The sequence below is a fragment of the Rosa rugosa genome, chromosome 3 (assembly GCF_958449725.1).
Source record: "Rosa rugosa chromosome 3, drRosRugo1.1, whole genome shotgun sequence".
Lineage (NCBI taxonomy): Eukaryota > Viridiplantae > Streptophyta > Magnoliopsida > Rosales > Rosaceae > Rosa > Rosa rugosa.
In genome coordinates this window covers 46,317,701-46,342,575 of record NC_084822.1, presented here as the reverse complement: position 1 = coordinate 46,342,575, position 24,875 = coordinate 46,317,701, and the positions used below count along the sequence as shown (strand labels likewise).

The 24,875-nt window shown below is 39.1% G+C and overlaps 1 protein-coding gene, 1 long non-coding RNA gene and 1 pseudogene across 4 annotated transcripts; 1 reads left to right on the top strand and 2 right to left on the bottom strand.

The window, feature by feature from the left end:
• Nucleotides 1-1,813: 1,813 nt before the first annotated feature.
• On the top strand, nucleotides 1,814-4,098 carry LOC133735709 (wall-associated receptor kinase 3-like; annotated as a pseudogene).
• LOC133735710 (peptide chain release factor APG3, chloroplastic) lies at nucleotides 3,911-8,587 on the bottom strand. Of its 2 annotated transcripts, none has more exons than XM_062163135.1 (15): nucleotides 8,340-8,587; nucleotides 8,152-8,208; nucleotides 7,946-8,026; nucleotides 7,797-7,854; nucleotides 7,605-7,720; nucleotides 7,400-7,451; nucleotides 7,094-7,143; nucleotides 6,608-6,673; nucleotides 6,366-6,530; nucleotides 5,597-5,669; nucleotides 5,348-5,480; nucleotides 5,130-5,187; nucleotides 4,831-4,878; nucleotides 4,413-4,496; nucleotides 3,911-4,275 (listed from the first exon to the last, which is right to left on the bottom strand). In XM_062163135.1, the coding sequence occupies exons 1-15, from the start codon at nucleotides 8,475-8,477 to the stop codon at nucleotides 4,204-4,206; spliced, it is 1,251 nt and encodes a 416-aa protein (XP_062019119.1). In that variant the 5' UTR covers nucleotides 8,478-8,587; the 3' UTR covers nucleotides 3,911-4,203. The 2 variants fall into 2 exon arrangements, with proteins under 2 accessions (XP_062019119.1, XP_062019120.1); XM_062163136.1 differs by having other exon boundaries at nucleotides 7,605-7,708; nucleotides 8,340-8,586.
• Nucleotides 8,588-21,688: 13,101 nt separating this feature from the next.
• Nucleotides 21,689-24,162, bottom strand: LOC133741402 (uncharacterized). Of its 2 annotated transcripts, none has more exons than XR_009861881.1 (6): nucleotides 23,664-24,162; nucleotides 23,508-23,562; nucleotides 23,327-23,408; nucleotides 23,149-23,183; nucleotides 22,834-22,937; nucleotides 21,689-22,162 (listed from the first exon to the last, which is right to left on the bottom strand). It is a non-coding gene; the product is annotated as an uncharacterized LOC133741402 (long non-coding RNA). The 2 variants fall into 2 exon arrangements; XR_009861882.1 differs by having other exon boundaries at nucleotides 23,681-24,162.
• Between the last annotated feature and the right edge of the window lie 713 nt (nucleotides 24,163-24,875).

Below are 24,875 nucleotides of genomic sequence, written 5' to 3'. Positions count from 1 at the left end.
GGATAAACTAACATCTTTATGATCGAGTTTGTGATGTTCTTGTGACATGACTCATGACCAGTGTGGAAGGTAAAATCATCTAAGTAATAAATTTCCTTGTTATGTCTTATTGGGATTGATCGAAGTAGAACATATATATTGTATCATTTGTATGTAATTTCATCAATTGTCCTCTCAGATTTTTTTTTGTTTTTTTGAGAGATCTCTCAGAAAATCCTAAAAGAAAAGAAAAAAGAAACTATGACTTCAGGAGACAGGAGTAAAGAGGAGAATAGAATACCAATTTGCGACCGAGAAATCTAGGTTTATATTGCTTGCTTTGAATTCCATTAATAATAACAATGAAAGCGATTAAAATAATGAAAACCCTATCTACCACGACTCCAATCCAAACATCTTTAATAAAATATCCCAAGAACAATAATCTCGGTAGAGGCCGGGCTAACTAGGGCAGTAGGGCTTCTTAGGACGAAATCTCAAGGTATCAATTAAGAGATAATCTTGTTCTTCAAGAGCTTGTGGTATTTGCTGCATCCCGGCATGTCAGGGACCAACGAACAAGGAATTTCCGGTGACGGCCATTTTTCGAACATCCGGAAGGCGTGGTTTCAGAGCCTCCTCCTGCATCTGGGTCAGACCTCGCTTCGCAGCAAAGTATTGTACGCGTTCTTGATCTCGTTTAACAAATCTTTTGATGAGGAGAATGTTTTGAGCGCCGGTTGGGTTGGAGGAGAAGGTTGTGCTTAACCCATTAGTAGTTGATGTGAACAAGGTTGCGATTAGAAAGCAGAGAAGAAGGCATGGAATTACTGTTTTAGCCATGGCAGAGAAGAAGTTACTATTTTCGGGGTGAATTATGAATATCAGACTGCTTCTATACTTTAGACCTTTATAGGGTTTTCGAAACTTAATTGAGAAGCAAGAATGCTTTGGCTTTCCTACTTCTTATGGGATTAGGTTTGTATAGGTGCTATCAAGTATGAACAAAAATCTTTTTCCAACAAAAGTTTTGTCCACAAGGTGCATCATATTAAAATATCTATGTGGGAATGTTTAATTTTGTCAACAAAAGTTGTGTTGGTAAAGGTGTATTTGTTTTTATACTCTAGATGAGCTGTGTACATGTTAACATAATTGACATTTCCACTAAAGTAAAAAAAAAACAAATTTAATGTAAAAGAAATCCAAAAAATGATGTGCTTGCATACATCCTATGCAGTGCTGTATTAAAGATGTACACCATCTAAGTGCATGTTAAGTTGGTCGTTTTTCCAGAAGAGTTTACATCCTAACATCAAGATTTGAAAAGAAACCGCGTGAGCATTCGATGAATCAGTCTATATTCACTACCTCTTAGCTAGACCAGAGCACCTACCAATATCAAAAATAAAGATCGATCTTAGCTCTAGCTAGTAACCATGGGAATGCGTATGAGGGTTCATAGAGAAACTGCATTAGTGCCGCCGCCAGTGCATGGACACCAACTCCTTCGAGTACTTGTAGAGGTGATGATCATGATGAATATCACCATCTATGAAAACACATCACAAGCCAAAGCAGATGCATCATCCCCTAAACTCCGATCTAAGGGATGCTCAGCCACTTGTGGGTCTCTTAGCATCCCTTTTCCTTTCGGCACATCCCCGGGTTGTTACTTTGACGACAACTTTTTCGTCTCCTGTAATACCACTACAAATAAAGCATTTCTCCGAGGAAGAAACAATGATTTAGCTATCCTCCACATATCACTGGAGGATCACGAACTGCGTGTGTCCAGCCCCGTGACGAAAGCCTGCTTTGATGAGCAGGGGAGTCCTCTCAAAAGGTGGATTACAGGGGAAGATGGAAGGGTAGAAACTCCCATGGTGACACCCTCCGACTACTTTTACATCTCAAGTACACGAAACAAGTTCACTACTATTGGTTGCAATACAAGCGCGATAATCGTGACCAGCACCCCTAGAGATTTGGGCAACAACAATGCAGATTTGGGATCGACGTACCTGGACTCTTGTGCATCTTTGTGTCTTCCAGGAGTCAAGAAGGTGAAGAATGGAACTTGCGACCACCTTAGTGGATGTTGCCAGAAATCTATCACAATCAAAGGCCTGACAAATTATGCGATTTCATATGGGAGTAGGAAGGAAGTAATTCGAAACAGAAATAGGTCAATATTAGCAATGGTACCACCTACATGTGCTTATGCTTTTGTTGTAGAAGCAGATACCTTTGAGTTTTCCTCTTTAGATCTTCAACAAGGCATACACAACCGTGACGCTGTCCCTATGGTGCTCAATTGGGTTGTTGGGAATTACAATACATGTCAAGAGGCTCAGTCATCGTCGTCTACTCCCAGTAGTAACATAACTTATGCATGTCGCGCAAAGAATAGCGAATGTCACAACTCAACCAGCGGACCTGGCTATCTCTGCAAATGCCGCGAAGGTTACCAAGGGAACCCTTACATCCTTGATGGTTGTCAAGGTATTTTTTGTTGCATTTGGAGTGTTAATAACAATTCAATCTGTCATCTTAGTTGTACTAATTCGACTCGCAAAATTGCATGTAAATTATTTTACAGACATTGACGAGTGTGAGCGTGAGCGCGAGCTCATAAACCCGTGTCAGCTCAGCAAAATGCATCAACAATCCTCTAAGTGTTTATTGCATTTGTCCAGATGGATGCAAAGGAAATGGCAAGAAAAGCGGAACTGGTTGCAGCATCAATATCTACAACTTATTCTTGCATTTGGTAAGTATAATAGTCTGCTCTTTAGTTTAGTGTCATAATGTTAGTAACTGTTTAATATTATACTACTGATGGAGCAGGTATTTGCATAAGCATCTTGGTGCTCCTTGGAGTAGGTTTTCGGATTTGCTGGGCATCAAAGAAAAGAAAACTCGTCCAACTCAAAATGAAGTTCCTTAAACAAAATGGTGGAATTTTGTCGCAACAACTGCTCTCTGGTGAGAGAGCCCTTGAGATGATAAAAAATTTTAGTGCAGAGGAGCTCAAAAAGGCGACAAATAGTTACAACGAGGGTGTGGTTCTTGGCAAAGGAGGCAACGGAAGAGTTTACAAGGGACTTTTACGAGGTAAGAAAGTGGTTGCCATTAAGAAGTCTAAGGTTTGTGACAGGAGCCAAATCGAGCAGTTCATTAACGAGTTGATTATTCTTTTCCAAGTCAATCACCCCAATGTTGTCAAGTTATTGGGTTGCTGCTTGGAGACTGAAGTCCCCATACTTGTTTACGAGTTCATCACGAAAGGTACTCTTTCAAGCCATCTTCACTCGTCCTCAATTAGACTGTCATGGCAAATCCGCCTTAAAATTGCGAAGGAAGTTGCAGCAGCACTTGCATACTTGCACTCCGAGACTTCTATCCCTATCATACATAGAGATGTAAAGTCAGCCAATGTACTACTGGATGACAACTTCACGGCAAAGATTTCCGACTTTGGAGCTTCGAAGCTAACTCCTATCGGTCAAACTCAAATAACCACACTGGTGCAGGGCACGTACGGTTACTTAGATCCAGAATACTTCTGTAGTGGCATACTAACAGAAAAGAGTGATGTCTATGGTTATGGAGTCGTGCTGGCAGAGCTACTCACAGCCAAGGAGGCACTGTTTTGGAATAGTTCAGGGAGTAGAATAAACCTAGCATTCTACTTTGTTTCTTCAGTGAAAGAGGATCGCTTGGTCGAAATTCTTGATGATCAAGTAGGTGTCGACCAAGAAATCATTGAGTTACTAACGGAAGTTGCTAGCCTTGCAGTAACGTGTTTAAGGGAGCGAGGAGATGAAAGACCTACTATGAAGGAAGTCCAAACAGAGCTAGAAGGACTAAGCCCACTTAATTAAACCATGGGAGCCAAAGAATAAAGTCAGGAGTTTGATCCAACTAATCTCGGTCAATATTCATCTGTCTTATGAGTTATGATCATCTTGGTTTGAAATATGAACTACAGTTTTGGTGCTTCATGTTCATGAGTTTGATCTTTACAGATAATGGATTCAAAAATTACATATCCAAATGGGATCTGAGCTCAGCCATTCTTCAAAAAAAAAAAAAGTAAAGAAAACAAAAACAAAATATAGAAACATCACCTGATCACCCTATTTGAAATGGAGAAGCATAACAGATTTTCTGGTATGACAGTATGAATCTTACAACAATATTGCCTCAGATGGTTTACTATTACCCAGCTGGAGCTCCTACAGATTCAGCAAGTTCTTCCAGGAGTTCCTTTTGCTCCAAGGAAGTACAAGCCTGCAAAAAAGCAGGAAAATCAATTGCAGGGTAAAGCCAAACTTAAAATTCCATGCACCTCTATCCTTCCTTCAGTATGCAATTAACTATGAAGAAAATGGACATGTCTTACAAGTGAAATACTGTAGAAATGATACCTGAATTGCATTATCTATATCACCACCAAGAAAACCAGTGAGCTCATAGTTAATCTTCAACCGGTGGTCAGTGACTCTGTTGTCCTGATTCAATAAACAAAAAGTATTAATAACTTCCAGAAACATAACCATCATTATCATGAAGAGACTTGCAGACACTAGTCTCACACAGCTTAGGCCAAGTGTCACAGAATAGCACGGCCGGACTGTGACACTTAATAAAAACTTTATACACCTATTGGGACTCTAAATCTAATAGCTGAACCTTTTGAATTGGATACTGTCTTAAGCAGCCAGACAAATTCATTTATTTACCAACACTGTGATTGTCAATAAGCCTCACTTCAAAACTTTCAAGCCAGTATACTTGAAATTGATGACATGAATATATAGATCTAACTACCAATGTTATTAGTACCTTGAAATTATATGTTCGAATCTTTTCTGCACGGGAACCAGTGCCAACCTGCATTTTAAAATACAACATTATTACATTATCATAGTTAAGTCTAGTGCCTAAACCATTACCTGAATAATGTAATAGTAATATTGTTTTATATGTGTATAAAGAAGGAGAAAGGAGGGGGCTAGGCTTTGGCTAGAGGTCTCATTCCATACCCTCATCAAAGAAAAGCATATATGTGATGCAAATGTTCACACCAAGGTATTAGTCACATGCATCTTAAATAGTCTCTAAGCTAAAAGAGTAACAGATACCTGTGATTTCCGTTGATTCCTAATCAGTTCCTGCTGCTCTCTCAATTTTATTTTATACCTGTAACAAGGTTATTGATCATCAGAGCTGCATCAAAGAAAAGCGGGCGAAAACAAGACATATATGTGTGGAAGGGCTGATTGTTTTCATCTCAGTCACCATGTTACCAATCAAAGTAAGAATCTGAGGACACATAAAACATGGTGAAATCAGCACTCACAATTTCGCTCTCAACAACTGAAAAGCACGATGCTTGTTCTGAAGTTGAGACCTCTCTTCACTACAGAAGATGCGGATGCCAGTTGGCTTATGGACAAGATCAACAGCTGTCTCCACCTTGTTGACATTCTGCCCTGCATGACAGCGGTGCATAAAGTTGTAACACATAAGGAGTCCTTTCCCCGGGCCAAATTGAGGTATGCAAAATAAAGTCACTCGTGAAATAAATATAATCGTTGCATATTTATACCTCCAGCTCCCCCAGACCTTGCTGTTGTTAGTTCAATATCTTTTGGGTCAATAACCACCTCAACTTCATCTGCCTACATTATGGCACAGAAGAACCACGAGTGAGCTAATAGTGAATAGCATGATCACAAAAGAGTATAACAAGATTCAGAAATTCCCGCTGCCTCAGCAAGCTTGACTTAAACAATTATGAAGTACAGAAGGCTGAATTTAAACTAAGTATAAATATTATAAGCCCATTCTGAATATCAAATCGAGAAAAGTAGCAAGATGCACTAGTCAAATTCATTCAAAACAGTACACCCATACAAAAGTTATCTGCAAAAGAAATTTTGTAGCAGATAAAGGGACACTTTTCAACCATATTAGAGGGGAAACTAATTTAAGATTTGGAGATAATTAAGTGGAATCTCAACAATCTGTTAACCGTTATTTTGTAATTGTTATGATTTTCGTCTATCAAATGCTTAAACCATATCAATTAGGAGGAAACTCATTGTAATCTATTGTCTGGTATGCCACAATGTAATTTTTCTTCAGCAAAAATGGGGAAGAATGGCAAAGCAAGTAAGAGATAATAGTACAGCAACAGTTTTACTCATCAGGAAGAATCCATATGAAGGCTCACCTTTTCAAGATAGTGTCAATATAAAGAACTTGGAACATTGGTGGACCTATGTTAGTAATGGCTACACAAACTTAAGCACACTTTATTGAATCTTTCAAAACCCAGATCCAATGTAAAATTGAGTATTTTGTGCATAAGCTACCTCAGGCATGATTGCAACAGTTGCAGTGGAAGTATGCACACGACCCTGTGTTTCCGTATGAGGAACACGTTGAACCCGGTGAACACCAGATTCATATTTTAATTTGCTGTATACGCGCTTTCCTTTGATCTCCATCACATAGGTCTTGTATCCTCCTCTTTCAGCCTAAAAGAAAGGAGAAAGCTCTGTCAGTCATGTCAAGAGCAAGAGGATATATCTCTATACAATGTCAGCAAAAATACCTCTGTGCTGGAAACTGGGTTGAACCTCCAATTGTTCCTCTCACTGTACTTCTCATACATACGAACCTTGTAGGGAAATAAAATAAATAAATAAATGAAAAATGCAGAAGCATCAAGGTATGTTCACAAACAACTTGAAGGAATGACTTCATGGACTGCAAGAATAATCTTTTAGGCCTATAATGCATGCCATTGAAAACAAAACACAAAAAGCGAAAAACGAGAGCTTGGTCTTGTAACAAGTTTATCCACATCAATAATAGATACTGAAACAAGCTTATTAAAAGCTTTGTAACCTAAGTTACCTAACCCATTATTATAGCTTTTTTTTTAAGAGGGGCAAATTTCAAGTCCCTAAAATTCTGCAAAATATCTCTAAGATTTTTTCCAACTATTCTTTTCTTTCTTTTTTCACCAGTTTGGTGTTGTATGCAAGAATGGCAGATCTCCTACAGATTTTAAAGGACAAAAGAAACATATACCTACAAGATCACCTGCCCAGATTCCAGCTTCATCGCCACCAGTACCAGCCCTTACTGTAGCAATGAAGAACTCTTTAGTTGAAATGAAATCAAAGGACAAGTACCATCATTGCCAGCATAATAATGAATAAAGCTGATCTATCTTTAGTAGGAAGAACATGGTGAACCTAAACAGTCATATTGTCTACCGTATCTCGTCCTAGTTCAGACCACCCCAGTACAGGAGAGCAGTTTACTCAGTAAAAAATGATATGTGGTTCACTAGTAATCAAAGAAAACAATTTACTCGAGAGGGAAGACATGAAATTACCTTCAAGCATTATATTTCTGGCATCAAGAGGATCAGTAGGAAGGAGTTTTGTCTGTTAATATAAATGTAACATTATTAAATTCCAAATATCAGGGGGAAAAAAGAACGGTGTAACTTGAAAAGAGGAGCACCAATTTAAATGCTTATAGCCTAATAGAAGGCTCACCAAATCAACAATATTAGATCAAATTAGGCCATAACATACCTTAAGCTTCTCCTCGAGTTCTTTCATTTGATTGGACAAAGACTCAATTTCATACGATATCATTGCTGCCATTTCTTCATCATTGCCATCTTCATCCGCTAAAGCTGATACATTGGTTATAAACAAGGACTTTAGCAAGAAAATACCTTCAATATGTTTGAAAGTAAAATTTTACTTCAAATTGCAGCAAACCTTTACTCTCTTCTAACTGCTTCTCACAGTCCTTATATTCCTTATAGATTGACACAACCTGCCCATCACAAACAACAGTAGAAAACTGTCTTCAGCGAAATCCAAAATAAACTCAATTAAAGAATCTGCTAAGACAAACTCTGCGGTACCTCATCGAGCTCCGCCACGGATTGTGCCAGCCTCTGGTACTCACTGGGATTCGACACGACATCTGGATCAGCCAGCTTGACCTAATTTAAATTTCCAATTTCCTTCTCTATGAGTAAAACTCAAATCTAATAACAAAGCAGTAAAACTCGTAGTGAAATATTTACTAAACCCTAACCATTCCAATCACAGCAATTGAAAATCATACCGATAATTCCTTCCATGTCTTCTCCGCAGATTCCAGCTTCGTAATCAAATACGGCGCCTGCAAATTCAACAACAGTTAACACAAGAAAATTACTCAGGTAACCTCAGTTCGTTTCTCGGCAAACAATTTCCATGGAAACTAAAGCAAAAACTTAATAAGGAAGTTACGAATTGCTTTAATGGACTGACCGCCATGCAAATGATTCGTGGAGCTCTGAGATGAGGTTTGGGGATGGCGATGGAAGTCCATGAATTGTCGGTGAAACGGCGTCGTGCTGGGAATGCGAGTAATCGCGGCGGTGCGGAGGTGGTGGTGAGGCCACTCATTGCCGCCTTGGGGAAGAAAAGCGCGGTAAGCCGGAGTGGGACGGAAATGAAGGAGGATTTGATTTTATAAGGCCACGGCGTGTGGAGTGTGGATAAGTTCCGTTATGAGCTGTGTTTTGGGTACTCGGATATTAAGAATAATAATTCCAGTTGTGAATGGATTTGGAAGTGACGATTTGTAAATACACGAAGCCCACATCCCACACCATCCTTGACCACATTGCTCTCCTCTAGGCCCAATCTCCTAGCCCAACACCACATTTTCAAAGAAAAAGACAAAAATATTCTATTCTTCTCGGTGGGAATATCATTTTTTTCTTCTTCTTATGAATATAGGGAGGTGATATTCACACTCTTGTTCTTATTTATACTAGGTATGAAGCTACCGGTATGTTATATGCCTGAATTAAAAAAAGTTCAATCAAGTTTTCTGCTGTAAATACTGATTTGAAAACAGTTTAGTGACATTATGTCGATGAAAAAGACTTGCATTACTTTTAACTTGGAGACGGTTACTACCTATGTCTAATTCTAGATAAGTTAGAAAATGCCTTGGCTTAGCTCCTAGTGTGGAACCAACATGAATGCTGGTTTTTTGCTAAAGGATTAAATTCAGTTTACCCCCCCTAAGGTTTGGGGGTAATTTCATGTTAGTCCATGTCCTTTCAATTTAATCAGTTTACCCCCCAAGCTTTCCAATTTCAATCAGCCGTGTCCAATTTCTACTATTCCGTCCAATTTGGACCGTTAAGTCTGACTTTTGAGGGCTAAAATGGTCATTTCAAGACAAAAAAAAAACTTTAAAAAAAAAGGAATTTTTTTTTCTTTTTTTTAAAAAAAAATTTTTTGTTTATTTTGTTTTTTTCATTTAATTTTTTTTTTCCATCTTTTTTTTTTATTTGTCTTCAACCTATACACCACAAGTTTAGATACTCTAGGTGGTTGAAAATCTCTCGCTAATCTACGATATTTCTGATATATCTCCGATAAAGAGAAGAATTTTAGGATATATCCCCAATAAAGTGAAGAAATGTTTGTGTAAAATTATTTTTTACAGATATTTACAGATAAAGTGTAAAATCGTGAAGAAATATTTGTGTAAAATCATTTTTTACAGATATTTATAAATAAAGTGTAAAATCGTTTTTTACAGATATTTCTTCACTTTATTGGGGATATCTCCTAAAATTCTTCACTTTATCGGAGATATATCAAAAATATCGTAGATCAGCGAGCGGCTTTCAACCACCTACAATATCTTTTTGTTCTTATAAACCTATTATAACTTGTGGTATGGATTTGAGTTACCCTAGACTAAAACCCTAAAGAACGGTTTTTTTTCCGATTGAGAGCTCGTGCTCGTCCGGCGGCGTTTGACGTTTAGGCTGGCTCCGGCCTCGCCGACGGCCTCAGGTTTGCTGCCGGACGGGTGTTCGATATGTAATTAGTCGAGGATGCTCCTTGGGTGGACTCTATGCTCGAGGGTACCAGACGGCTTTGGTTTTTGAGTTTTCTGGCATCATCTCCGGCGGCGAGCTCATGCTAATCAAGATCGGCGGCGTGTTTCTGAATCGAGTCTTAATGGCATGGTTCTGAATCGGGTCTCAAAGGCGTGAGTTTGTGGAGGCGTGAGGCGGGCGGTTGGAGTCGTAGCGGTGTGGGATCGTTGCGGCGACGATCGTGGAGGCTTTGGTCGAGGCAGCTCGGGTCGGGCAGACGGCGGCGCTGATTTTTGGTTCGTACAACATGGCGTTTTTGGAGCTGTTGGGCCTGGACCAAGCCAGCTTTGACAGGACCCACCCCGGATTTCACCCTGAAATCCGAAGTGGCCCTGCGGGGCCCACCTTAGAAGAAATTCTACCAAAAATTTGACAGAACTTCCCCTAAAATGGGCTACCCAAAAACCTGTAGAAAGCATTTACACTTCTAAATCAAATCATCCTTATACTTCTGGAGCCACCCTGCTCCCCAACTCAACATCAATCTCCAATTCACAAAACACAAACCTCAACTTGAAAAACATAAATCCCATAGGTAATCAGAGCAATTCTAATAGAAAGGTAAATAAGGACAACCTAACTCAAAGGCAACCGCGGAAGCCATGCTGTTGACTATGCCTCAACTCCGTGTACGCCCGACCTCAACCAATTCGCCTACAAACTGGGCATTTGAAACCGAAGGGCCCAGGGGAAAAGTATTGAAAAACATGTTAGTGTGAGTGGACAAAAATAAGCAATTTTAAACAAAAGAGATTTTATACTTCCCCACATTTAATTATTAAAAAAAATCTCCCGATGCATGCACTGATTTAGGAAACGAAACAAAAGGAGTTCTGCTCAAGAAAACCGACTAGCCCCGCTAGTCCCAAACAACTGAAAGGAAGGATGGAAACTCCGATACTCAACAGAATAAGACCAGCCCTGCTGGTTAAACGGAAATCTGACTAGGCCCCGCTAGTCAAGTAATGATAGGATATGGGGAAGAAATATCACCATACGGGTAATGGAGCCTCCCAGGCTCTACCTATCCTCGACTGCCACTCACACATAGATTGTGCGAGGAGGAGAACTAATAACCTCGACTTCCAATCACACATAGATTGTGTGAGGAGGAGAACATTACCTCGACTGCCACCCACGTGAGGAGGAGAATAAATCACCTCTACTGCCACTCACCAACACAAAGTAGGTGAGGAGGAGAACAAGCTACCTCAACTGCCACTCACCAACACAAAGTCAGTGAGGAGGAGACCTAATCACATAACCCGCGTATGGTGAGGAAAAATCATCGAAAACCAGTAAATCCATGTAGCTTCCCCACATTTCACACGAGATAGAAACCATGTATTCAACGACGTGACCCCGCACGCCAAGATTACTCTCCATCTCAAAATGGATAAGTGAGAAATAGGAATAAATCGACGGCGTGTCCCACACGCCAAAATATTCTCAAATCCGTAACCAAAACCGGAAATTAGTAAAAGCAAATCCCATTTCCAACAAAAATCTCTCAATATCTCCAAGAAACAAACCAAATCCAAAATCATTAATTAGGCACTCCCAATGCCAAAACTGAAAGTCGAAAAATAAATGAGAAAAATCCAACTCCATCGAAACTCATCTTGAAAATCTTCCAGGAGCTTAAATCGGCGATTAGAAATATACTTAATTCCGGAAATTACCTCAGAAATAAATAATTTGTCAAATAACATTATAAATCATAACCAACCTTTGAACTCATTATTGAAAGCAAATCCACGATATAAATCGAAATCAAATTCCGAAAATTAATTCATTTGCTCAAAATGTAATATGAATAAAACTAGAGCATTATTTAAGAAAATAAATGCATGCATCAATATTTAAAAATAAAAGTCCACTCACAGTACTATTCCGACGATCACGTATACGAGTTCCTTCATCGAGCCAGAGCTCGGTACGTTGCCCTGTACACGATTATATTCCGTAAGCGACAATTTGACAATTTCATACAAATCTCATAATCAAATCCTCACAAATCATCTCTTCAATTGTTCTCGGATTCAGCCCAAATTTTACCTCTAATACCAATTCATTATCTTAAAGGTTCCAAGTCAGAACCGAGAGATATCCGACGGTCGGATTCTCGTAATTCATTAATCGAAACCCTAAACTTCGGAATATTTGGAAACAATTCCAAACTTCTCCAATCTTCATCAAAATCACAATTTCAAGCTCTACTGCAATTATAGAATTTAACAGGCTAAAAACCAAAGCCAAACACCTGACTTACGCGCCTCCACGCGCCATCTACAGTGGCAGCGCGTGGGCCCCACGCGCCGCCGGCAACCACCTCCGATGACCACCAAAAATTGGCAGCACAACCTACTCAACAGACCCAACAATTTTCTCAATTGCAACACAATCCAATTTTACCTTTAACTGCACAAAATTGGCCGGTGAAGCAAAACCCAGAAAATTCAAGAACCCTAGGATCGGGTTTTGCTCGATTCTCCCTCCACGCTGCAAATCGTGGCTCAAGGCTAGGGGGAAAATGATCCTTGGCGAAAACCGCTCCTTCGACGTCGGTCTTGTGGCCGGATACGGCCGTAATCGGAAGAAATCGCCGGAATTCGTCAAATGGGACCGTCGGGCTTTTAGGCTTCGATCTCAATTTTCCGACCAAAACATCACCACCCAAGGCCACAGTCGTGTAGAGGGGGAGAAGCCGCGTCGACCACTTACCGGGGCTCGCCTTCTGGTGGCCGGACGGCGCCGATCTCGACGGAGACAGAGGGAGACCGAAAGAAGAGGGAGAGAGGTCGGGGAAAGAGGAAAGAGAGAGTTACCGTGGGTTTCCGAAAATGGAAACCTACAGTGGTAACTTTCCATATATATATATTTATTACCATGAACAGTAAATTTCACATTTTAAGCTATAATTTTCACAAATCAACTCCGATTTAAGTGTACCACATGTCCACGGACTCGGTTTAACGTCCCCTACAACTTTCATGAAGAACATTTCCTCAAATTTTGGCCCGAACAAAAAGTCAACTTTAGGGCCACTAAAAGTACCAAAACGACAATAAAAGTAAGAGTAAAAGTCGTTTACAATCCAAATGACTAGTAAAACAGTAATTTCAAGTTCGGGACGTTATAATCTCCCCTCCTTATAAAAATTTCGTCCTCGAAATTTCATACTGCGGAAGAGTACACACCAACTGATTCAAGATACCACAATCTCAAAACTCTTCAACCATTCCCTAGATTAAACTTTCCTTTTTACCAACTCTAATAAAAAACCAACCGAAACTCTTATGATCCCCACTACAAAAGCAATGAAAACATGCTTACAATCCAATATTACCAACGTCCAAAGTCAAAACACTTGCCTTGTTGAACCGTATAACACCATAAACTTGCAAGTACCTAAATTCCGGTGTAAAAGAAAATTCATTGCAATGGTTAGCTTAGATAAACGCACACAACCCACACTGTTAAAATTATAGCATTCATAACTTTCTCATAAAAGTTGCTTAGTGAAGATTCAACCCATTCACCATCAATATTGTAACAACCACAAGATGGTCATTGCTAATCGACAAATCCAAAACAATTAACTTCCTTAGCTACCACAAGATAGCACTTCCTTCCTTGTTTGTTTGTGCTTAAATTCCTAATCGAAGGTCGCTCCCATAAAGGTCCCATAGTTGTCAAACATACAAAGGTCAACCTCGAAACAGACCCATAAGTTCTTAACCAAGTAGGTTATGGGGCCACTACACTTCTGCTGCGCTACTCTGATACCTGACTGGAACATTGATCACGCCTTGAGATGACATTCCAAGTCAACGTGGAAAACTCATTTAATAGCTACCTTGTTAGCCACACATATAACACCTCATGACAATTTCATTACAGATACAACATTGTGGAAATTTTTCCTAACCCTGTATGTACCAACTCCATTACTGGACTACAATGTATCCAACAACACTTATAAATGCTCCAAATCCGATCCAAGAGTTGACCAACTATAAAAGAAATTCAATTCTTGAAATGAACAATCCTCAAGCTATAATATGGCCAATGACAACAATCCCATTAAAATTCACAGCATCCCCCATTGACTCAACAATCCTTATATTATAGATATGCCCTCAAGCATTGCCGAACAGTCTTAGCCACTGCTAAGCAAAAATTTGCAAAAACTCTTTTGCTCAAAACAACCTAAAGAGAAAGTCGAATAAGAGCCCAAATAGAAAAACTCAAAGTCACTTAATTAAATAATTAACACTTTGTGTACCACAGAAACGGAGTCTACTTCCCAAGATAGGAAAATATGATATCGAAGTAGTTCATTGTCTGATGTTACAAGAATCACCAGAAATCAGTTATGTCAATCAACGTTGAACTTGTAAGTACTAGAATATAGCCAACTCTTCTTAATTACTTAAGGCCAACTGATAACAACGATTGTCCTTACCAACAAGGATCTCTATGACTTTCCTGTGCTAACCGAATTTGTACCAACAACTTTTCCAAATCTTCTCACTAAGAAATAATTCCAATAATCTAACTTAACCATAGTGGCTCAACATTTAGTACTTAAATATCTGTTGAACCCTTGATAGAACAGAAGTTCAATCAATTTATTCCAACTCAACTCCTACTTATTGTTCAAGGCTTCTTACCGTTAGACAAGTGGTGACCAGATTTCACTCGTATCAATAACTTTCTATACATTTTTAATTAAGGGTCACCACGGTGGCAAAACTTGTTTAATTCCTCCAAAGGAATCCATTACATATATTTAATTCAAGTAATAACTAATTCCCCAAGGTAGCTAACACAATTCACAAACTCTTTCCGAACAATCCTTAATATAACTCAAAGGACATCCGTCCAACATCTTGTGTCACATCAATCGATATCCGGATCTGAACGTGGTCCCACCACAATAATGACCCAATTTCCCCAAATAATCATCGCTGAAGTACGTCACTTAAAACAGGCTACCTTACCTTCCACCCAAGCTAACAAGAGTCCTGATCAAGCCTTAACTTAAAATATTTCCAGAGCCGACTGAAAACTTATTTCCTTAAAGTTATTCTACCATCCATAATATGATAGTACAACCCATCCGCCAAGCAAAACCTCCACCAAGAGCCTATCACAATTCAATCTCCAAGGCTCCGTGATTCAAAACTCGAATCACATTCCATATCACATAGTAATTCCGTTTGAACTTCCATGAACACCCAACAAGGTCATTACCGCTATTCCCCAATCTTATGTGTGACTGTTTCACCCAAAAGCGGATAACCAAGGACAACCATTTGCCTAATATCACAATGAAGAGTTGATTCCAACTCTTCCAATTATTTACCGACCAAAGTCATAACTCCATTATAAAACCTTAAACATTCTTCCCATTTCTCGAACTTCAGATACATATCAACTTCAATTGCCCACTCTTGTTCATCTCCCTACTCGTTACCATCCAAGACTTAGGAAAACAATCTATAAGTTGTGGTATCTAAAATCAATTTCTTTCATTCAGAGCAAAACTATGCTCATACACCCTGGTTAGGTCAACGACCCAAACCGACAATTTTTAAAATCTCATTCTACTTACAATTCTCATTTACCGTTATCATTTCCCACTCCTTATTTACCATCCTCAGTGACCACAGTCACTAGAAAACATGGCATCCAGCTATACAACTCAGAATATTTATTCAATTTTCCTCCGCTGTCTACCAAAAGGTAAGACGTTCACAATTCCCACATAAATTGTCCAATTGAAGAAATTCAAGTCCAGATTTACCTACAATCGGTTTCTTGCACTAAGATTCTCAAGGGACCTCCCATCAACTTCCCATAGTATTTTATAAACTGCTCTACAATCAATCACCTCACAACACACGTTTGCTTAAACTTGGTTCCAAACAGAACCACCATAATTACCAATTCTATTTCCACCAACAATCATGATTTTGAATCAATTACAGTCTCTAAAGATAGGTCAAACCGTAGTTGCTCATTTCCAGAAATGAAACACACCATCAAACTCCGGTCTTGTACCCTAAACCATGTTCCAATAATCCGTTGACATCGAGGAAAAGCTACTCGCAACATTTCCTCGAATCACATTTCATGGCACAACACAACCAGGTAGAGTGCTCTTACCCTACCACAACCGGACAAGTATAAGAAATGAAGACAATCCGATACACAGTGAAGTTCCTATGAGGTCGGCGTACACGAGGCATAGTACTTGAAGGAAATACCCACTAGACATGTACCTTACACACTTGATGAATACCACAGCACCGAAGAGTACACGATGGGGAACCGCTGCAGTCGGGTCATCACTCGGGAGGTACTGGGCAACACCTAGCATATAAGGTAACAGAATAGAAACGAGTCTACAGAATCTGACAACCTAATGCTCTGATACCAACTGACAGGACCCACCCCGGATTTCACCCTGAAATCCGAAGTGGCCCTGCGGGGCCCACCTTAGAAGAAATTCTACCAAAAATTTGACAGAACTTCCCCTAAAATGGGCTACCCAAAAACCTGTAGAAAGCATTTACACTTCTAAATCAAATCATCCTTATACTTCTGGAGCCACCCTGCTCCCCAACTCAACATCAATCTCCAATTCACAAAACACAAACCTCAACTTGAAAAACATAAATCCCATAGGTAATCAGAGCAATTCTAATAGAAAGGTAAATAAGGACAACCTAACTCAAAGGCAACCGCGGAAGCCATGCTGTTGACTATGCCTCAACTCCGTGTACGCCCGACCTCAACCAATTCGCCTACAAACTGGGCATTTGAAACCGAAGGGCCCAGGGGAAAAGTATTGAAAAACATGTTAGTGTGAGTGGACAAAAATAAGCAATTTTAAACAAAAGAGATTTTATACTTCCCCACATTTAATTATTAAAAAAAATCTCCCGATGCATGCACTGATTTAGGAAACGAAACAAAAGGAGTTCTGCTCAAGAAAACCGACTAGCCCCGCTAGTCCCAAACAACTGAAAGGAAGGATGGAAACTCCGATACTCAACAGAATAAGACCAGCCCTGCTGGTTAAACGGAAATCTGACTAGGCCCCGCTAGTCAAGTAATGATAGGATATGGGGAAGAAATATCACCATACGGGTAATGGAGCCTCCCAGGCTCTACCTATCCTTGACTGCCACTCACACATAGATTGTGCGAGGAGGAGAACTAATAACCTCGACTTCCAATCACACATAGATTGTGTGAGGAGGAGAACATTACCTCGACTGCCACCCACGTGAGGAGGAGAATAAATCACCTCTACTGCCACTCACCAACACAAAGTAGGTGAGGAGGAGAACAAGCTACCTCAACTGCCACTCACCAACACAAAGTCAGTGAGGAGGAGACCTAATCACATAACCCGCGTATGGTGAGGAAAAATCATCGAAAACCAGTAAATCCATGTAGCTTCCCCACATTTCACACGAGATAGAAACCATGTATTCAACGACGTGACCCCGCACGCCAAGATTACTCTCCATCTCAAAATGGATAAGTGAGAAATAGGAATAAATCGACGGCGTGTCCCACACGCCAAAATATTCTCAAATCCGTAACCAAAACCGGAAATTAGTAAAAGCAAATCCCATTTCCAACAAAAATCTCTCAATATCTCCAAGAAACAAACCAAATCCAAAATCATTAATTAGGCACTCCCAATGCCAAAACTGAAAGTCGAAAAATAAATGAGAAAAATCCAACTCCATCGAAACTCATCTTGAAAATCTTCCAGGAGCTTAAATCGGCGATTAGAAATATACTTAATTCCGGAAATTACCTCAGAAATAAATAATTTGTCAAATAACATTATAAATCATAACCAACCTTTGAACTCATTATTGAAAGCAAATCCACGATATAAATCGAAATCAAATTCCGAAAATTAATTCATTTGCTCAAAATGTAATATGAATAAAACTAGAGCATTATTTAAGAAAATAAATGCATGCATCAATATTTAAAAATAAAAGTCCACTCACAGTACTATTCCGACGATCACGTATACGAGTTCCTTCATCGAGCCAGAGCTCGGTACGTTGCCCTGTACACGATTATATTCCGTAAGCGACAATTTGACAATTTCATACAAATCTCATAATCAAATCCTCACAAATCATCTCTTCAATTGTTCTCGGATTCAGCCCAAATTTTACCTCTAATACCAATTCATTATCTTAAAGGTTCCAAGTCAGAACCGAGAGATATCCGACGGTCGGATTCTCGTAATTCATTAATCGAAACCCTAAACTTCGGAATATTTGGAAACAATTCCAAACTTCTCCAATCTTCATCAAAATCACAATTTCAAGCTCTACTGCAATTATAGAATTTAACAGGCTAAAAACCAAAGCCAAACACCTGACTTACGCGCCTCCACGCGCCATCTACAGTGGCAGCGCGTGGGCCCCACGCGCCGCCGGCAACCACCTCCGATGACCACCAAAAATTGGCAGCACAACCTACTCAACAGACCCAACAATTTTCTCAATTGCAACACAATCCAATTTTACCTTTAACTGCACAAAATTGGCCGGTGAAGCAAAACCCAGAAAATTCAAGAACCCTAGGATCGGGTTTTGCTCGATTCTCCCTCCACGCTGCAAATCGTGGCTCAAGGCTAGGGGGAAAATGATCCTTGGCGAAAACCGCTCCTTCGACGTCGGTCTTGTGGCCGGATACGGCCGTAATCGGAAGAAATCGCCGGAATTCGTCAAATGGGACCGTCGGGCTTTTAGGCTTCGATCTCACTTTTCCGACCAAAACATCACCACCCAAGGCCACAGTCGTGTAGAGGGGGAGAAGCCGCGTCGACCACTTACCGGGGCTCGCCTTCTGGTGGCCGGACGGCGCCGATCTCGACGGAGACAGAGGGAGACCGAAAGAAGAGGGAGAGAGGTCGGGGAAAGAGGAAAGAGAGAGTTACCGTGGGTTTCCGAAAATGGAAACCTACAGTGGTAACTTTCCATATATATATATTTATTACCATGAACAGTAAATTTCACATTTTAAGCTATAATTTTCACAAATCAACTCCGATTTAAGTGTACCACATGTCCACGGACTCGGTTTAACGTCCCCTACAACTTTCATGAAGAACATTTCCTCAAATTTTGGCCCGAACAAAAAGTCAACTTTAGGGCCACTAAAAGTACCAAAACGACAATAAAAGTAAGAGTAAAAGTCGTTTACAATCCAAATGACTAGTAAAACAGTAATTTCAAGTTCGGGACGTTATAAGCTTGATGGGCTCTGAGTTGGAACCTTCCCTTTGGGGCTCTTGGGCTTCGTATTGTGGGCTGGGGTTTGTTGCCCTAGGTCTTTTCTATGTTTTAGCTTTTGTCTTTTACAATAATTCCTTTTAGGAAACTATTGCACTTTTTAGGTGCACTCTATGTACCTCTAGCGCCTCTGGAGTAATACCAAAGGAGGATTCCCGCTATCTACGTATTTCAATGTGTAATGAGTAGGTCTATTGTCTATGTACCACTGTGGGTACTACCACTATCTTCTTGTCTGTCTATAGATGGCAGCGGCAGGGTATGTAACGGTCTATTCTGGCTTGAGTTGAATGATATTATCGCCCCGTGGGCAACTTCAAAAAAAAATTATAACTTGTGGTGTATAGGTTGAAGACAAAATAAATAAATAAAAAAAAATGAAAAAACAGAAGAAAAAAAAAAAACGAAAAAACAGAAGAAAAAAAAAATATATATATATATATAAATTCCTTTTTTTTTGTTTTTTTTTTTCTTGAAATGACCATTTTAGCCCTAAAAAATCAGACTTAACGTCCAAATTGGATGGAATGGACACAGTTGAGGAGAATTGACAAGCTTGGGGGGTAAACTGATTAAATTGAAAGGACATGGACTAACATGAAATTACCTCCAAACCTCAGGGGGTAAACTGAATTTAATCATTTGCTAAATAAACTTGGAGAGTTCATACAAAGTAAAAAAAAAACTTAAACAGAAAGTTCTGGTCCATATATTAAGAACTACAAAGTACCAACAACCAAATACTGGGAGAGAAAATAAAACTAATTACATAGATGATCAAATAAAAGATTAAGTTGGTCAAACTTTTTTGCCTAAGCTAAAAAATCTTTTTGATCCACGGAGGCATTCACTATTATATTACCCATTCACTTTCAAGTTGACTTGAATCAAAAGAAGAGGCATGTTCTATCACTGCCTAATTAATCATATACCTTACACATAAACTGAAAAAGCTAGCCACCTCCTTTCTAGGTCAACTATATAGGTTTCTTTTTTAACAACAAATCCTCGTACTTTCACCTACATAGCTACTATAGTTTTTCTATAAGTAGATATAACTTTGCAGAGGTGCATGATTGTACATTAAGTAACTAATCACTAGCAAGTTCCACGTGTTTCTCAGTGCTTTGCGTTGGTTGTTAATGACTTGATCCCTCACTGCCATATCAAATTAAAGCTCAGCATTATCCATTCCCTATGAGTAATAAAGCAAGATTATTAGGCCAAAAGAAAATCCATAGCATATATTTGAATCCTACACGTTGTGCCTTTAAAACTCTAGATTTGGTAAACCAATGCCACTCATAGGACAACCATTATTTTTTTCCTTGCATTTGAAACCAAATATATGTATAACATGTTCACCTATCATCTAACTTGAGACTTACTACCTTTTATTTTCAATTGAATACAATCACTTCCAATTTACTTTGCCATGACTTATAAGTCTATTCAGCATTGCTATACTATTGACTCACCAATAACTTGAGTTGGCTAAGAATGGGGAAATAAGTTTTGTTGCCATTGTTACTAATGGCTCTCCTTAATCAGCACCAGATCATTTCATCAGTTACAAAGAGAGAAATGACTACAATTTCTGACTAAAAAGCATCAATGAAAAGAACACAAATGCAATCACCTTTATGCTTTTTATATTAGATTTGCTACACCAAAAAGAGGATAAGTTGTGGTATTGTGATGTATATCATACACTCATTTTACATCTACTCTAACATCAAATGAGCTCAATCGGATATTCCGATTTGGTGAAATGAACTCAATTTCTCAAAGATTAGTCTAGAAATGGAGAAAAAGGATGACTGGCCCCTCTCTCTCTCTCTGTCCAAGCTGACACTACGCCAATAATATGATCAGACGACAGTTTTTCACTGTCGTCTGATACCCCTCTTTGCTGTTGACTGAGTGAGTGCCGTCTGATGGAGGTATCAGACAACAGCGAGATTCTGTCGTCTGAAGAAAATTTGGACAAGAGCAAGAACTAACAAAGCTGTTGTCTGAACACTAGAAAAGACAATGTTTAATTTGTACTCTATGTTGTTTTGCTTTTGGTCAAACAACAGCATATTTGTAGTTTGGGCACTGTGATGTAGTGGTTAATGAAGTGAGACAACAGAATATGTACCCTTAACATTGTGTTTTACAATGTTGAGCAATAGAACCAGTTTAAAAGATGTTGTTGTTATGTTGTACAGACAACAATTTTTTCACTTGATTTTTTTGGTGCTCAATTGTCAAACAATGGTTTTCTGGTGAAATTGCATTGTTTGAGATTGGATAATAAGACATACATTCTGGATATTGCATCTAACAAAAACCTATCAATCAACACATCCACAAACACATCCAATATTGATACCAAAAGGTTTCCATTGATTCCAACAAGGTCTACAATATATACTAAACATAAAGACCAAAAACATTACAACTTCTGGAATCAAAGGTAGGCCAAAAACATAGTGATAACCGCACTTTTCCTCTACCTTTCCTTCCATGTGTGTAACCAGTAATTTCCAGTCAGCCTTCAGTCATGGCTAGCAACAAAATGATTTGTCCCATGTGTGTGATTCCAGAAAGGATACTTCCAGCAATCATGTTCATATAGTCTCTGAGGAATATTGCCAGTGGTTTAATTTGATGTAAACCAGGCACATAAAGCTTCAACTCCAATTGGCGCATGCTATGAGGAAGATAAAATAAGCGAGCCTTTTCTGGGTCTCTTGTGACAAATTGCTTGTTTCCCTCCATCAACCTTATGAACCATCTTTCCGAAACATAAATTCCATTGAGATGAGGTACATGAAATATGGGCCTTGACACATCACTGTAAATGTAAACTTTAAGTATCAATTCCATCAACTCATAGCTCTTGAAATTTATGAAAATTAATAATTCAGCAAAGCATGCTTCAGTTTTCATAAGAAAAGGAAGTCCGGTGAACCCAATAATTGAGACATTCTGGTAACTATATTTAGATATCTAGAAATAGAAGTGAACCTAGACACCTAGTCGTTGAGAGAGGGGAAAGAAAGAAAAAGGAATTGAACTCGGATCTGGATAGATAACCAATATGGCAGTGTGAAATGTGGCTAGATTAAGGCTTCACAGTATCAAAGGTATTAATGAAAACATGAATGACATTTCAAAATGGAACTAAGCATATGAAATTCTATGATTTTCCTTTTTCTTTCTAGCTTTTATCTAGATAATTTCACACCTTAATTGCTGTGAAAAATGAAAAACATAAGAACCTATAAGATTTCCAGAAACTTTATTACTGAAAGCCATCTTTAAGCATGTTACCTTCCTTCTAATGTCTGTTGGACCATGCAATGCAGATAAATTCTAAGAACAGCCTTATTCCCAACTTCTCTTACCACTATACATCTCAAACCTTAAATTTTAAACACACACAAGACATAAAGTATGAGCTATTGACTAGAAGTCAAGAATGATGAACGAAAATGGTGACTAAAAGAAAAAGGATATCAATACCATCCCAAGCCTTTGATAAACTGCCAGTTGAAAACCAATAACCAAACAAACAGCAACAACCAACCAAGATAGTAATCGATCTTCTCCTTCATCCAATCTAAATCCTACAACAAAACCCATCACCACAAGATCAGATTCTCAGTTCCTCCTCGCAACAGCAGAGTCACAGAGATAGTGTTACGGCATAAACAATGACCAAAACCAAATCTATTTCCACACAAAGAAGCTAGAGAACCAAACCATATGCACATACTGTTGTCTATTAATACTACCACATCTATAAAAATAAATGATAAGTTAAGCAAAAGCAATTACCTTCTGGAAAAGGTGGAGTCAGACCTGACAGTGACCTTGTTCCATGACACGCAAGTAACAAAATGGCAGGTCAAAAAACAAGAATCCAATAAGAGAAACATAAATTCAAAAGCTAGAGGTAAGAATTGATTGAAACATAGAATAGAATTGCATATTTGGAGAATCGAGCACTTCCTACCTTAGCAATAGTCAAAATTCGCAGATTGAATTTCAGAAACCCTAGATTTTGCAATGCATAGCTAGAGCCTTCACCTTTTGTTCTGCACATTCACAAACCTGGTTATATAATCAACTGTACTAAAAACCAGACAAAGAAGCTTGAAAAATTAAACTAAAATGAGAGTAAAAGAGTATGACACCTTGAGATCAATCCCAACAACAAGGCCACCATTTTTTATAGGACCCAAGCTCCACCTACCAATATCAAGCAAAACCCCCATCAATGGTATCAAATTATACAGGTATGTAGTCACAATTGTGAACATAAAGTTTGCATCTTTGAAATGAAAAAGGACCTGAGGGTATTCTGAACCTTTTGCAAGTCTGTTATCCGACAAAGACAACATTCGGGCTTCCTCCGGTGAAGCCACAACCAGGTGCCGAACTAAGGAGGAACTTAAGCCGGCCAACTCCTTAATTGAACCCAAACCCGAATCAAATCTGTATATCCCAAAAGGCCAAAACATGTTGACCCAGATCTGAAAGATTAATTGGGGGTTTCAAAACGATTCCCCTAAATCTACTCCAATCTTCAAAATCCTAACCCTAGACAAGCGAAAAAGGGCTCCAGAGATTGGGAAATACTCTTGCATCGAAGAAGGCGGAGGGGCGTAAGCAAGAGCGGAGTGGAACCTGAGCTCGGCCTTGTTCTTGTCATCGTCGCTCTCCTCCTTCATGAAATCGAAGAAGCGCGGGGCGAGAGTGAGCCGAGGAGAGAGAGGCAGTGGCTGTGGTGTTCGTGGAAAGAGAGTAAGGGAGGGGAGAGAGAGAGATGTGGAGCTATATATATATGAGAAGAGAAATGTAGCTTTGCTGAAAACGGGGGAAGTTTAAGATTTGGTGGATGGAGGGAGTCGAAAAATTGAATTTTGGCCAAGTGTGGGGAGTCAACTAGGGCATCAGAAGTCACAAAACTGAGACAACATAAATTAAAGAACCATTGTATGTAACAATGTCACACAACAGACAAGAAAAGATGTTGTCTGAATAGAATATATCAGACAACATCACAACATGGTGATTGTCTAATAATAAATTGCACAATAGTAATGTAAAAAGAGTTGTCTGAATAGATTTATTCAGACGACATCAAATTTCGACCATTGTCTGAATAACAATGGAACAACATCAACAATTATTATGTTGTCTGAATCTAGCTATTTGGACAACAGCAATATGAAAATCTGTTGTCTCTTTAAGAAATGCGGACAACATCACACCTATTTTACAATAACTGTTGTATGATTGAATCATACACAATAGAATAATTCTTGCTGTCGTCTGAAGTTTTCAGACGACAGATAAAATGTGCGCAGTTGTCTGATGCATGTTGTCTGATTCAAATATTGGCGTAGTGTGAGCAAAGAAGGAGAACATCACTCACTCGCTTTTTCTATCATTGTGTCCAATTTGATGAAGAACCAAGCGGTGCAAAGTAGAGGTAGCTGAGAGGGAGGGAGCGGAAAAAAGGGGCTGCGACTAATTACAGGTTTTTATACCTAATGGCA

Excerpts from the sequence above, each read along its gene's own strand:
- LOC133735710 (XM_062163135.1), bottom strand. The coding sequence starts at position 8,477 with ATGAGTGGCCTCACCACCACCTCCGCACCGCCGCGATTACTCGCATTC. Across the intron at positions 7,144-7,399 it reads CAGAAATATAATGCTTGAAG|TAAGGGCTGGTACTGGTGGC; the intron begins GTAATTTCATGT and ends TCATTGCTACAG. Across the intron at positions 6,674-7,093 it reads GAATCTGGGCAGGTGATCTT|GTTCGTATGTATGAGAAGTA; the intron begins GTAGGTATATGT and ends TTTCCCTACAAG.